We start from the raw sequence: 15459 nt of genomic DNA on the forward strand, positions 1-15459 counted from the left end.
TTAGGGCCTTACGGGAATCTGGACTTGGCCAATCTACCACAGCCTTAACCTTGTCAGGATCCATATGCAGGATCTCCCTTGGACAAGAAGATGTATCCTAGAAAAGAAACAGACTGTGCATGAAAATTGTTGTTCAACCCCCGGTAATCAATGCAAGGTCGCAGAGTACCATCCTTCTTACTTACAAAAAAGAACCCCGCCCCAGCAGGTGAAAAGGAAGGCCAGATGAATGCAGTTGCTAGAGAATCAGAAATATATTTCTCCATGGCCTCCCTCTCTGGAAAAGTGAGTATAACTTGCCCTTAGGCAGAGACTTACCTGGCAGTAAATCTATAGCACAGTCGTAGGGACGGTGTGGAGGAAGAGAAGCAGCACGGGACTTACTGAACACTTCCTTCAGGTCGAGGTACTCAACGGGCACGTTAAATAATTCCACTGCCTCCTCCTGAAACACAGAAACAGGTACAGACGGACAGGCAGATGCAAGACAGGACTTATAACACGGAAACACGGATTGCTCCAAGCAGAGATGGAATGCTGGCGTTGTGTAAAGTGAGCCAGGGGTGGCCAAGGACTACGGGTGCCAGGGGTGAGTCCATTATGAGAAATTATAGAATTTCTGTATGGTTGCCAGATGGGATGTTTTATGGGTCCGGTGGTGAGTGCGATATTGGGAAGTCTCTGGCCATTAAGGGCGTTGACAGATATGATATGAGTCAGTGGGGCGATGGGAATGTGAAGCTCGTGGGTGAGTTTGCGGTCCATAAAGTTACCTTCCGCTCCCGAGTCCAGTAACGCGTGACAGTCGAGAGTGCCGGCTGCACATCTCAGTTTTACCGGTAGGAGCGTGGATGATGATGATGATGATGATGAGGTCTTCTCGGCAGAGATACCACCCGATAGTAGCCTCAGGTTTACTATCGGGCTTGGCCTTTTACTGGATAGGCGTGTAGGAAATGGCCCGCTCCCCCACAGTAAAGTCCCTGGGACCTCCGTCTCTCCTTCTCCTCCCGGGAAAGCCGAGCTCTACCCACCTGCATGGGCTCGTGATTGATGACAGGGCTGACCGTGTCCCTGCCGCTGGTCCGTGGACATTCCGTACCTCCAGGTGGTCAGCTGGGGAAACTGAGACGTTCCATTCTGGAGAGCCGTGCGTCCACTCTAAGAGCCAGTTGGATGAGCCCATTCAAACTTGTGGGAAGGTCCAGTGCGCCTCCTCGTTCCATTGGCACTCGACCGCCAGTGTGCAAAATTCTATTGAGTAATCTGACACTGATCAATCACCTTGATGCAGGTCAGCAAGGACTCTGGCTGCCTCTCTACCTGCCATTGATCGGTTGAAGACCCTCCTCATCTCTTCGGCGAGTGCCTGGAACGAGTCGCAGCATGGATCCTGGTTCTCCCACACCGCCATTCCCCATAGTGCCGCTCTCCCAGTCAGCAGCGTCAGAACGAAAGCCACCTTGGATCTTTCATTGCAGAAGGTTCGAGGTTGGAGTGAGAAGTGCATGGAGTCTGATCAGCAGGAATGCCCTTCAGAACGTAGGTTCACTGGAATATGCTTCCGGGACAGGAAGACGAGGTTCTGACTGGGGAGCTGGTTCAGGTGGTGTGGGCTGAACGGGTGGTGTGGGCGGCGCAGTGGGACCCCTCAGATGTTGGAATTGCTGGTTGAGCTCGGACACCTGCGCCACTAGAGCTTGTACCGCCCGCCATGTGTTGGAAATGCTCTCCTCTTGAGTGTCCATTCGAGTGATGCTGCGACTGATGAATTTCTCCAAGCTGATCGTAGAACCACCTGCTGCTTCCATGTTGGTCAGATTGTTCTGTCACAAGAACGCTAGAGAAGGCAAAAGCAGGTCAACAATATTTATTTGGATAAACAGAGTAGTTTGGGTTCACACAACACCACACACAGGACGGGAGTGTGACGCAGGAACTTCGACGGGCAACCGGGTAGATGCTGGATGACAGGTGAGGTGATAATCCGTGAGTTTTGAAGAGTGTTGATGGTAACGGGAAACGAAGACCCACTTCCAACAGGAACGAAGATCACGGGAAGACACCAAACAGGAACCCAACCAAGAATATACCACAACAAGGAACAAGATAAAACATTGAGCATAAATAGGCACCGCTGATCAGATGCAGCTGGCGCGGCTGATGAGATGCAGCTTGCGCTGCTGATCAGCGGTAATGATCGGTGACCATGCCCACACACACACGCACAATAACAAAGACACGAAACAAGAAGGGCACAGTGAATTCACAAACCGTGACACTTCCGGGTTTAAAATCTTCATCGTTTCCACGTCACCGGATGTGACATGGCAGTGCACTGTACGTGCTTTGATGACTCATCAGTCTCTCATAATTATTAATGAGACTGAGCTTTCATATCCTATGAGGAGACACTGTCTCTTAATTATTCATGACACTACATGGATCTTTCCAATGACAGACATGTCAAACTGTGATATTGCGTAGTAGATGAGCGAGGCAATCATGGGACGCAAGTGTTTGTATTCATGGTGCAATAGTTCAAGTGCGTTGCATATCTTTCCCCGCGATGCTGCCAGGGCTAGACTCTGGCTCCGGGCGGTTGGTTGGCCATCCACCACGGACACATCTGTTGCAAAATTAGACGTTTATGAATAAAAACATTATGCTAATTAATTTCAGGTCGGACCTTTGCCTGCAGAAGGGTTTTTGTTCTTTTCTGATTAGTTACCTACCATTCTGACACTTTTCCAATCCGCGCGGCCTCCAGTTCGTCCATGTTTTCCTCCACAGTTACGGCAGTGGCTAATTGTTCAAATAAATAGGGCAGAGGACCTGCACCGCCATCTATTATGTCTCTATTTAGCCCTGGGGATTCAGGAGGAGAGAAGTCCTCCACCTGAACGTTTTTTTTTTTTAAGCGGAAAATGTATTATTTATTTTCAAATATATGCATTTATAGTGTGTATATAAACAACTATATATTTTATAATGACATTATAATTATACATGTACATTTAATATGTTTTATTCAATAGAATTTGATTACAGGGCGTTCAGTTACTTTTGAAAGGACAGAAAGGACAGAAATAAGGTGTCAGTGTGTATTTCATTAGACTTTAACTTTGCCAGCTATAAAAAAAAAAAACTTTTACTCACGTTTTACCACAGATTTTTAATGACAATCAATATGCATGGATCACTGGCCAATGACAGTTATCCCTGCCGTGCCATACCACACCCACTCCAATCCCTTCTCACAGCCATCCACACCCATTTAAGTTGCATTTTCCAAAAATATTGTGAGCTAGACTTGAGCTGAAAGAGGGGGGTTTCATGACCCTTTAGGGACCCGTCCATTTTTATTCTTTTATTATTATTATTATATTTTTGTGTGAGGTGGTGTCAGTGAAAATTTTGTCAGGGCAAGTAAAAATTTTAACAACTGGCCATACAAAGTACGAAAAACCCTTAGCGTTGAGCCCTGGCTTTATTCACAGAAATGAAAAGTGTGACAACAAGCCCCTTGCCTTTTATCCAGTACTATATTCCTGCAATACTGGAGGCTGCAGTTTATAATTATTAGTGTTTTATTCTTTTTATTGATTTTTAGGCCTACTTAATTTTTTTTCACCTATTTATCCACACATTTAGGCATTAATTAATTAATCGATTTCTCAATTGATTGAATGGCCCATTGTTTTTATAGTGGAAAAACAAACGAAACGAAATTATTCTGTTAAATGTGAAGTGTAGGACTACTTACAGTCATGGAGGTAATAATGCAACTCACTGCCCATGAATATATGACCACGTCCTTGTCATCTACAAGTGCATACAACACCAAGGTCACCGATGTTAAAAACACAGCAAACGCAATCTGCGTTACCTGTAATGAACCACAGAAACATTTACGAAAATTAACCATGGGTGTATTAGCCTATATTAAATATTTTTTTAGCCTGACATTTGTAACGTTACTGAAAAAAAAAAAAAAAAAACTATGACCTCCAATTTGCAATTGTTACACTTAATCATTATAAAATGAGAATCTGACACAAAGTTTACTACAGTTATTCTGTACAGTAGACAGTTAGTCATTTTTTCACATCCATGAAAAAAGGTTTGTCAGCAGCGGTTAATCTGTAAAGTACACGCACTCCTAGTATTTTGGGTTCAGCCTCCAGGTATTTATGTTTTTGATTGGGGTTTTTCTGAAATCGGATGTTCACAATCTCTCCGGGGTTCCGATCTTCTCCAGACTCTATCGGTTCATCTGTCGACGACAGTTTCATGATTAAAGTGATTAATACACTTATATTTCCAGATAGAAAGATTAAGCTAAAATCGCCACACTCATATTAATTTTGATTCAATTCAGCAGCATAAATAAATCTATAAATCTGTGAATTAGAGGGAGAGGAAACCCCTTTTGGATAAATTCCAGGAGCATTCCTAACAAAATGAAGCGAAACTCGCAGAAATATGAAAATAAACGTACCTGCCATTTTGCTGATCCCCTAAAATACTTGCGATGTTTTGAAAGAACTTTACATTCTCCACGCACTTATCTCTTCTGTTTTGGAGTGAATTGGTCCCGCCCCGTTACGAAATGGAGTTCTTCAAGAACATCTGAAAACAGTTAGTCAGCTGACAACGTGCAGCCCCCATACTGAATAAAAACCCGAAAAGCATCCACAAACTTAAATAGTCTCTTATCGTCTCTTGTAGTCTGATAATAACCCTTACAAAAAATGAGCTTATTCAAGTAGCCTATGCTATATAAACGACTTATTTTAAACTAAAAACAAGAAAGGCTTACTTTCAGTCTACTTTTTATGTAGGCCTACTTCTCAGAAATTGCACTTAGACTATAAGAAGAAGAAGAAGAAGAAGAAGAAGAAGAAGAAGAAGAAGAAGAAGAAGAAGAAGAAGAAAAAGCCCAAAAAGTCTAAACACTAAGCTTTTAAATGTTATTATTGGTCAGATATAAGCTAAATTTAAGCAAATGTAGGCCTAGTTTAAAAAGCCATGTCAGAATTTTTATTTTTTTTCAGAAAATTAAGTTTGGAGTGTGTAAGTTTAGCACCATGCAGTTTACTGTACATACTGTCTTATAAACTTACATGTTTTGGCATCCATAGCCGACAATAGGCTAGATTTGATGTTTTAAAATATTGATTTATAAAGAAAATGTATAAAGAAAAAGTAGCCTTTTATGCAGTATAAAACTACTAAACTAGTAGTTTACTGAGAGTATACTTTAAATCAACTAAAAAAATAATAGTATTTGTATTTGTCTAGTAAATTATCAGTATAGGCCTACCTAGGCTAAATTTACTTGTAGTGCAGTTGCAGTGCAAACGAAGTTGTGTACTCAAAGTTTACTATTACACTAAAAAGTGGGCCAATTTAGTCCCAAGTAGTATTGAAACAGTACACTTACACATATTCATTCACATTAGAATACAGTACTTAAAAATTGACCTTGAAGTATACTTATTTTTTGTTAGTACAATAAGTAGGTCTATACTTATTCACAGTTGTTCAGTCTAATGTGGTTCGTGATCAAACTTTGTGTTCATTTAAACGAGGTACATCAGGAAGATCATTATTATTATTTTTCATATTCACCAACTCATTCTCTTTGAGACCATAGCCATTTTTAAAATGTACCCTTTCCTCTCTATTCCTCATTATGGGAATTTTGTAGAAAGAAAAGAAAGAAAAAGCTCTAAATGCAATTCATTGTTTTTTTTTTTTTTAATAAACTGATGACTGTGAAGCATTGCATAAACTCAAATTAGCCTACTTAAACTTAAACACTTTTAAAGTTGCACACTTTTTACAGAGCTAAACTAGAAAATAATATTTAATTAAAATGAAATATGATGGGATGTTTAAATGAAATAAACAGCTGGCTATTCCACAAACAATATAGTTTTTTGTCATTTTTAATTTTTTACATTTAACAGTTTGAAAAGGATAAAAAAAACACCATCCTGAGAGGTAGTTTTTATTTTATTTTATTCCAAAGAGCATCACAAGGCATTCACACATACAGCCATTCACACACAAACACCTTCAATAAATGTTTCAAACACAAATGTACATTTATCTTCATCATATATAAATTATAAAAATAGAAACTTAGAATACAACATATCTGTACATCAATTAACATATTTATTTATTCAGAATAAGCAAAGAAAAAGAGCATGTAACACTAACCGATCTGTTTTTTTTTTATGAATATTAACATAAAAACCATTGCGGACAAGTCTAACTACAGTATATTTATTACGGGTCAGTGAGAGGGTGAAGTCTTGCTATCTCCTTAAACTCAAGAGAAGATCAGGATTTTGTGAAAGAGAAATTTATGGAGTTAAATGTACCTGTTTTAATTATTTTATTGAGCGACAAAGAGATCTATTCAGAAAACAAGATATATTGTACATAATCCAGAGTGTAACCTTCACTTTGCTTGACATAACGTTACAAATATTTGTTTTACAAAAATTACAAAATAAATAAATTGAGAACATAAGGTAGATCCATGTTATTCTACTGGAAAATGGCAGGATATGGCGTTTAAAGTGGTTCAACATTTAAGATGGCAGAGGGACTGGAACCCCCTCTACTGGTGAAAAGAGAGAATAAAAACACGTTTAAAAGACCTTTCTCACATTTTCTTTTATATTCACAGATATTTACATACCCCTTCAACAGGCATCATTATGGCTACATTTATAGAACACTCTTTGTACTAGGAGTGCTTTAGGTAACGCGTAGCCCCTGATCATATTATAACAAATCTGTAGCTCTGTATTGTTGCTACTTTGTCTCATGCACTTTAGTGGGGATAAATATACCTTCACACGGCACATTCTCTGTCCTTAAAGGGAAACTCAAAACAATCAAACATTTCCTTCACACTTCATTTCCGTTTAGACAATTTCATGCTAAACGGTTTAAAGCGACATCATCACCATCGTCTTGTGGTCCTTCGTCTGTGCAGATTATTATGAACAGAACATGCTACATCTGGTCCCTATATGGATGGCAGTGGTTTGACGCCACAAAACATGTGGTTGGTTTATTTTTCAGAGGACAAATAAAGTCCAATTCTCACCATCTGCTATCAGTTCACAGATTCGACATGCTCTCTCCTACTGAGAGAAGATTGCTAAATAGCTTTGTTACTAATTTTCTCTCTCCATTACGACTTGGGCACTATAGGTCAGGACCGGATCATTGTCCCATGAGGGCACACACTCTTTGGTGGTCCATTTTAGTCATTATTTCCATATACCGGTATCCTTCGCCAAGGGGCCCAAGGAATCAGATTACTGAATGTCCTGAGGGCCCCTTTCCCTGGCAAAGACCCCATAATCCAGCCGTGCCATAGGCCACAGTACCTCTTTATCTATAAGGCAAAAAAAATATGTTTCCAGTATCTCCGTCATTCAGTCATTAGTTGCTGCTGTGAAGCATCAGTCGCAGAGCCCTTTTTGGTGACCAATCAAATCATTTTACTTCAGTAAACAGCCCAGGATGAGCAGATTCTTCTGCTCTGGTCAGCGGATCTTTTGGACTTTTGAATCCTTAAAGAGGAAACACACCAAGCAACTACAGACTTAGACACACACACGGATGCAAAGGCCGTGTACTGTATGTCCGTGTGTGTGCGCATGGCTTTGAGGATGGTACACAAAAGTGCTATAAGAAACGCCCGCTCGTGGTTCCGCCCATCCGTCTGATCAAACACATGCAAAAACAGTAGGATAGACAGATCTACACAGCATGTTATGTACACAGGAGTGAAAGGACTGGATGGTGGTGTAATGGAGTAGTAGAGGAGTCAGTCGTGTATGTGCTTCTTTGTATAACCGCGCATTGTTAATCGTATATTTGGAATGTGTATCCGTTTTTGATTGTCTGCTTTCCTCTTCTCCTCCAGCCCTCCATCTGTGTTTGTGAGCCTTTCACAGAGTTAATTTCAAAGATCACGTGTGTGCCGGTCATCAGATCGAGCTTTCTTCGCACAGTGCCAGTGGTGCTCCTCTTAGGCAAGGTATTTTAGAAAACTCCTCCTCCATCTCACTAAGCACCTCCCCTAGTCCCTCCTCCTCTCCGTCTGGCCCCGCCCTTTCTCTACCATCCAGCTCCTCTGCCAGGTTCACAGCTGACTCCTGCAGTTTCAGTCCACTTGTGTTGGTGTAAATATGCATGCCGTTGTGCCCACCCATACTGTGTCCGTTCAGCGTCCCGTTCCTTTTCTCTGTTAACGGAACAGCCTCCGACAACAGACTGGCGCTGCTTGGAGACTGCGGCGTGTCTGTTGAAGGAAGCAAGTCCCGCCCCTTTTCCAATGTGGACGATGAGTGCCCGCCCCCTCTCATGCCACCTTGCCGTTTGTAAATTAAAAACAACAGGATGACACCCAATACAAAACCCATGACGAAAAAAATGATGTGCGAGGCCAGGAAGTGTCGGTTACCCGCAATGGCCACGTTCTCCCCCATGCTGGGGTTTTCAAGGGTCAGTTGGTACTCAGCTTTGCGACAGGGTGGCTGATCTCTGCCCACTTCATCACATAGGCACGTGTATGTGCCCAGGCTCTCCGCTGTGACCTTCACCTCCAGGTCATAGTTGTGGCGGCGGGTGTGACTGCCAGGGGGATTCTCCCAGCGGCAAGGACGAGGAGACACCTGCACACACGAAAGCAGGACGCGCAGACCCTCTTCCACACGCAGTTCAATTACAGGTGGGGAACAAAGACCTAAAGTTACAGAGAAAAGGTGGGACACAGATGATTAGGTCACAATTAGTTTTTATTGCAAAAAAATTTAAATACCAAGGACCCGAAATATAATGACCCCCTTCCTGTCTATCTCTCTATATATATTCTCACCAAGGCTGCATTTATCTGATCAAAAATACAATGAAAACTATAAAAAAAAAAAAAAAAATATTACATTTTAAAATGTTTTCTATTTGAATATATTTAAGAATGTAATTTATTTCTGTCATGGCATAGCTGAATTTAAGCAGCCATTATTCAGTGTATATATATATATATATATATATATATATATATATTTGAATCCAATATTATTTTCATTGCATTTAAATTTAATTAGTACAAACTTTTCTTAATCATTAATTTCATTCAATAATAATACTAATAATAATTCAATATGATTTCAAAGCAACAAAAGGTAATGGTGTGGAGAATGTGGGTGTATAAAGATACTCCACAAATGCAAACTATTCTTTAAGAATGGAGAGATGAACATACATTAAATAAAACATTTTAGAGACGCACCGATTACAATTTTCTAGGCCGATACCGATTTCCGATTTTTCATTGAGTTTGACCTGCCGATGCCGATTTTAGCCGATTCCGATTTCATTTGTTCTAACCACTTTACAGCACACACAAATATTTATTTTCTATATATTTTTTTTTATAAAACACCATATACTTTCCAAAACTGAACAAGTTTAAATGGGTACATTTTCTACAAATATTTGTGAGTGTTCATTTTCTTTTCTGGCATAGCCTACTCTTGTTAAAACACACTAGACATGCAAATTCTGTGCATTTTGGGCACATTTTGTTTATTTTTATTTATTTTGACAATCAAAATGTGTTTTCACTTCTCACGCTTGCGGTGTGAAACGGCCGTAATTCACAAGGTTTTCCACATGTGCGTTCCGTGTGATGCTGATGCTGCCCGATGTTAATCAAAAAGCGCCCGAGTGCATTTGACTGGCATAAAATCGGCATATGTCAGACTGACCGGCCGATCGCTGGTCATGGCCGATCACGTGAAAATCGGCCAATTCTAGTCACCAGCCGATCAATCGGTGCATCTCTAAATTTTTCTTATAAAACTGTGTGTATTTGGTTTTTATTTTATTTGAAATACATGTTGCACATTTTTCGAATCATTTCTGCTTTTATTACATTTAGCCTGCTCAAGTGTATTTACTGAAAAAGTATTTCTAGTTCATTCATACACACTGAGATAAAATCATTGTCTTTGTTGCCACAGTGACAGACTGTCAAACTTACCTTCACCTTTGTTGCATTGCCTGACCAAATCTTCTGATTCTACCACTTCACCCGCCCTGAAACATAAATGTAACTATGTGACGAACACGGACGAATGAAACATAAATGTAACTATGTGACGAACACGGACGAATGACAACGAACAAAAGAAAAGCCAACTGCTTCTGTGTCTCCTCATATGTCTTTATCTGTGTATGTTTTTGTGTGTAGCATACTTCGCCATAGCACAAGCTCCCTCTTTATTCCTCCATACGCAGCCAAGGCCTCGGGCACGTGCGCACACCTCGCAGGTAGAGTACAGAGCACAACCCACTATGGGTATCTTGACCAGAGAGAGAGGAGAGCCCACCAGAGCCTCATCCTACAGAAGAGACACAGAGGGTCAGTTATCCATTCACTCGTCTTTAAGTTAAAGATGCACTATTGTTTTATAGCACAAAACACTACAATAAAACATTATAAAAACTGCATGTTATTACTTTATAAAGCAATATGTTATTCACTGGCTCCTGTGCAGAAAACAGGCGGACTTCTTCAATAAGAGTTGCATTTGGACCAACTACAGCGACTTTGTGTAGCTCTCCATGATCTATAAATACACACACATGTACAGTATATAAACCACACATTGTTAAACTGAATCAAGCATTTCAATCCACACTCGGATGACAGTAAATGACTCAACTGTTTAATCTCTCTTACCTGTTCCAAGGTGCAAAACAGTGGCCGTTTGTTGCTTCGTGTCACTGGAGGGCGTTATTAAGGTAACGGCAAGTTTAGTGTATGTGATGCCATTTCTGATCATTAATGGTGCCGCCACCACACTGTTCTCCATGAGCGGGTGATCACGCGTGAACGTCAGCACTTTATCAGGCAGCTTCAGGGAGGACTCAAAGCCTTGCTCCTTCAGACCACTATTCAAACACTGAGTGATAAAAGAAGAGATTATTACAGATTTAAAGCCGACAGTAATGATACCGAGTGAAACATGATGCTAGCAACTCGAAGGTCAAGGGGTTCATTTCCCTTTGTGAACACAAATACTGATAATATATATATACCTTGTATACTGCTAGCTACTTTGGATTAAAGTGTCTACCAAATACATAAACATAAAGGCAGGAATACACTACACAACTTGACAATCTGTACAGATTTTAAAACACTGTAATAATGATATCATACACTTGCTGACTTTTTAACTGGTTACAAATGGTATCATACACTAAAAGACTGAGGATCACATTCTATCACATTATCAAGTCATTCCAAACACATCAAACTCACACAGAAACATGCGACTCCTTGCTAGGAGATCCATGACAGATAAAAAAAAAAACACATGGATGTGCAGTACAGGAACTGACTGCAGGAGTTGTTGTAGCGACTTTGCTCAAACAAAACAAATCAAGCCAAACGCATGTAGGTATATGTGGTCACACATAAAAGCAGCAATAACGAAGCGTTTTTTTGTACAGCTAAAAATAACTGGAAGCGAATGACACCGGAAGCCGAACATTCAATTTACAAATTACCAAGCTCACTCTTACATTTAAAAAAAGGTAGGAAGAGAAGAATAGTATTGTTCTCTATGTTTCGTATAATAAAACAAGGCAATTTACTGTATGTATTGTAGAAAACAGCATAGTAGAGTACTGTACTTTATGTATTGTACAATATTATATTATATTCTATATAGTATAGACTAGTAAAGACCACAGCCTCAAGCATCATTTGCTAGCAGGACTCTTGAGGCCAGGGGAGTGTAGCACAATGTGATATAGTACCACATGTATCGTATAATATCATATCATATGGTATGGTAGTAAGGGTGCAGTTGTATACCTGTCCTGGTCGTGGTGTTGGAATGGGCTCTGGGTTAATCCAGTTCTCACAGCTCTTCTTCAGCTCTTTAAAGGGTCCGTTCATCACCTTAGTGATCTCCTCCAGACTGTACACACACACGGCTGACAGCTCCTCTCTTTCCCTACACAACAGGACACACACAAGATCAATAGAGAAATGAAAAGCAAAGAAAGGGAATGATTCTGAAGAGATGAGCTCAGAAGTTCAGGTCAGGTCAGAGGTGAAACGGATGAAAGTACCACTGTGAGGTGAATATGCCATAGAAGTGTGTGCTGCTGGGGTCTCCAGGCTGGTGCTGTACAGTAAACACATCAGTCAGAACGTTAAAGCGCTGTCCACTTGCTCGATCTTCACACACCAGCTGAGCCTTCAGAAATGTCGTCCACCGCCTCTGCAGAGTCTTCATGCCACCTACATCAGACTAGAAAACAGAGCGAGAGACCAAAATAGATCAGGTATGATATAAAATGGGTGATGAAACACAGACAGATGGCAAAGAATGGAGGAACTTTATGACTGAAGAAATATGAACTCAAGTGGAACAGTACAGTTACGTAACGTATCAACTGAGAGCAGAACTACTGTACAACATCCCTCTGAGACATCGCAAGCAAAGCCAGAAAAAGACTAGAGACAAGAAACACACTAGTTCCTACCTTACAGACCCTGGCAACTCTGGGCACTTTGACTTTTGTGTAGAGGTCATACTCTTTAGCCACCTCAGTGAAGAAGAAGTAAATTTTGTCATCTTCACCAGCAGGATTGTTCTTTTCATCCTCTTGGATGAAGGCAGAACTGACAAACTCTGGATCTGAGTTCAGAAAAAAGCAGGAGTCAAGATGACTGTAGTTACAGTATACACAATCTGGGTGTAAATTCTCATTAAATGTAGGCCTTAATGTGTAAAGGCCTTTGTCTGGAATGATGGATGGATGGATGGATGGATGGATGGATGGATGGATGGATGGATGGATGGATGGATGGATGGATGGATGAGTGTCTTACCACTAAGCCAGTTGATTGATTGCTCAGTCCGGATGCGTTCCTGCTCGATGCCCGTTGCCCTGGAAATGTCATACATTGTGCCAAGGAAGTTACTAGTAGCGGCAGTGTAAAGGATCCCTCCTGAAAGAGAGAGAGAGAGAGAGCAGAAGGATGAAGAGTAAAACATAAAAAATAAAAAAAAATTATTTATGTATTTATTTCTTTACTTTTGTTATGAAGTAAAATGGCTTAATAAACGCACTAAATAATGTCTTGATGATCCAAATATGCAGAACGGTTTCTGTGAGGTTTAAGTTTAGGGGAGATAAAGCATCATCACCATCCTCAATTGGAAAATATATTTAGTTTTAATTTTAATTTAGGGTTAGGATTTGGGTTCGCATATATAATTAGCTTTACAGCTACAAAACATATAGAAGTATTATGCCCTCATTTAGATAGCTAAGTAAACGTGTGTTTCATACCTGCCATGACAGCGGTGTAATGCTGGCTGGGCTCAAAGGGGCATTTCCCCTTCCCAGTCTCCATCATCATGCTACCGTCATCATGTTTCTCCAGAGAGAATGAAGAGATGTTCTAAATGAGGGCAAGGAACACAGACAAATGTAATAATTGTCTGTCCTTAATGTAAAAGGAATAAGCAAAAATGGTATGAATAAAGAAGTAATAGAGAGAGAGGAGTACACAGGCACACGCTTATGGTCATATACCGCAGGTGGAAAGCTGTCAATCATTCTAGGGTAAAAGGTTGATTGTAGGTCATCTGCCACAATCCGTACACACACAGCATATGTATATACCCGCCATATTTTGCACGTGCTGACGTTTCATCAACTGACACATTTCTATTTAACTGTCCTATGAAACAGTATGAGGATACTCGAGTCAGTGTAGTTGGTGGAAACATGCACACTTACAATAAAACCACACGGGGATCAAAGGCGAAGGTCCCACAGGCATATATGCGTCCATCTTCCAAAAACTCCAGCAGACGGACGTAGTTCTTGCAGTCATCCTGTGAGGGGCAGCAGAGTAAAACATGACACTGTGAGACATAACATTCTCATATTTTTTTTATTTTTTATATTTTTTTATATATTACTACATACACTACTGTTCAAATGTTTGAGGTCAGTACATTTTTTTGGGATACTTTTATTCATCAAGGAAGCATTAATTTGATGAATAATGCTTCCTTGATGAAGATTTCATAGATTTCTATTTGAAATAAATTCCGTTTTCAACATTGATAATAATAAGGAAAAAAATTATTGCGCACCAAATAATCATAATAGAACAGCTTTTAAAGGATCGTACACCAAGAACCAATTAACTACCAATTACAGTCAAAGCACAAGGTCACTTGCAGCTTTCATTTTAATCACCTATTTGATTATTTAATGTCTATTATTATTATTATTCCTAAAGTAGTGTTGTACATGTATCTTTTCAAAGATTACAAACAATATTCTGGACCATTTCCAAACATTCATGTGTCTCAGTAAGAGCACTGATGCACATAGTTGTGAATGTGTCAAGGTCGACTTTGAAACTGTCGCTGAGCAGAACAAGAGAGTTTCTGTATCAATAAAAGTGATTGGTAACCTGAACCCCACTGGGCTGTATCTGAGACCCCCAGACGTTTTCTACAGTGAGACCTCCCCCATCTTCTATCCTTTAAAGGGCACAGTTACTCGGTAATAATTGACATTTCACAGTAGGACAATTTATAAAGCACACATGAGGTTTTCTTGCACAAATGCATCCTGATCCCATACGCCATGCAGGCTGAAATTTTAATGAAAACCAGTTGGCTTGACTCGAAAAGTTCCATTTCTGGACTAGACAGACCATTAAGCACATCAATAAAGATTAATGAGAGACCATTCTGTATCGATTCAGAGATTTCCATGCATTATAATTAAACATGAATGTTTTCGAGAGAAAAAAAGGTGTATTCAAATGACCAGTCGCAGGTCTGCAGGGTCATTATGCTCCACTCTTTCAGATCTTCCCTATTCCGTTTCCTCTCTTTCTCCATTCTATCATGACATACCTTTTGTTTGCCTAATCACGCCCTTTCTGACCCTCCCCCACTGGGGCCTCAGCCCACTTGTCAATCATCCACAGGCCCCTCCCCCCAACACCACAGCACTGAATGCTAACCACAAATAAGTGAGCTCATTAGCTCTCTCTCACACTCACTTGCTCCATGTGCCGCCCTCAGCTGAGAGAAACACAGAGAGAATGACATGCACACAGGGAACCCTACTTAAGCCTGAACAATTTTTTTTTTAGTAAAAAGGTTTAAACATGAAGAAATTAATATTACATTAGGGAAAACAGATTTAATATTGTTCAGTACTGAAATAAGACTCGCTTTCTCTTGCTAAACCCTTTATTCTGTGAGTGACACTTTCACTCACAGAATAAATGAATCATTGCTGACTGTTAATCTGTGCATTTATACAGTGGCATCCGTAACTGAGAATATTTGCCTTTGTGTG

General features: G+C 40.2%; 2 protein-coding genes across 2 annotated transcripts in view; both read right to left on the reverse strand.

Moving 5' to 3' along the window:
• LOC306989319 (uncharacterized protein) overlaps window positions 1-4632 on the reverse strand; it is a 25284-nt gene extending 20652 nt beyond the window's left edge. Inside the window, exons 1-3 of the mRNA XM_079594899.1 lie at window positions 4502-4632; window positions 4161-4276; window positions 3767-3889 (exon numbers count right to left, since the gene is read on the reverse strand). Coding sequence (XP_079451025.1) covers window positions 3767-3889; window positions 4161-4276; window positions 4502-4508 — 246 coding nt within the window. The 5' untranslated portion in view covers window positions 4509-4632. The remainder of the gene's footprint in view (window positions 1-3766; window positions 3890-4160; window positions 4277-4501) is intronic.
• A 1378-nt stretch (window positions 4633-6010) lies between these two features.
• The window catches only part of sema4f (sema domain, immunoglobulin domain (Ig), transmembrane domain (TM) and short cytoplasmic domain, (semaphorin) 4F), a 69381-nt gene continuing 59932 nt past the window's right edge, over window positions 6011-15459 (reverse strand). Inside the window, 12 exon segments of the mRNA XM_079592354.1 lie at window positions 6011-8782; window positions 10082-10137; window positions 10297-10442; window positions 10561-10670; window positions 10784-11006; window positions 11927-12068; window positions 12187-12368; window positions 12604-12758; window positions 12953-13072; window positions 13417-13528; window positions 13870-13883; window positions 13886-13967. Of these exon segments, the coding sequence (XP_079448480.1) occupies window positions 8025-8782; window positions 10082-10137; window positions 10297-10442; window positions 10561-10670; window positions 10784-11006; window positions 11927-12068; window positions 12187-12368; window positions 12604-12758; window positions 12953-13072; window positions 13417-13528; window positions 13870-13883; window positions 13886-13967 (2100 nt within the window). The 3' untranslated portion in view covers window positions 6011-8024.

Source organism: Phoxinus phoxinus, assembly GCF_949152265.1.
Source record: "Phoxinus phoxinus genome assembly, chromosome: 2".
NCBI classification, from domain to species: domain Eukaryota; kingdom Metazoa; phylum Chordata; class Actinopteri; order Cypriniformes; family Leuciscidae; genus Phoxinus; species Phoxinus phoxinus.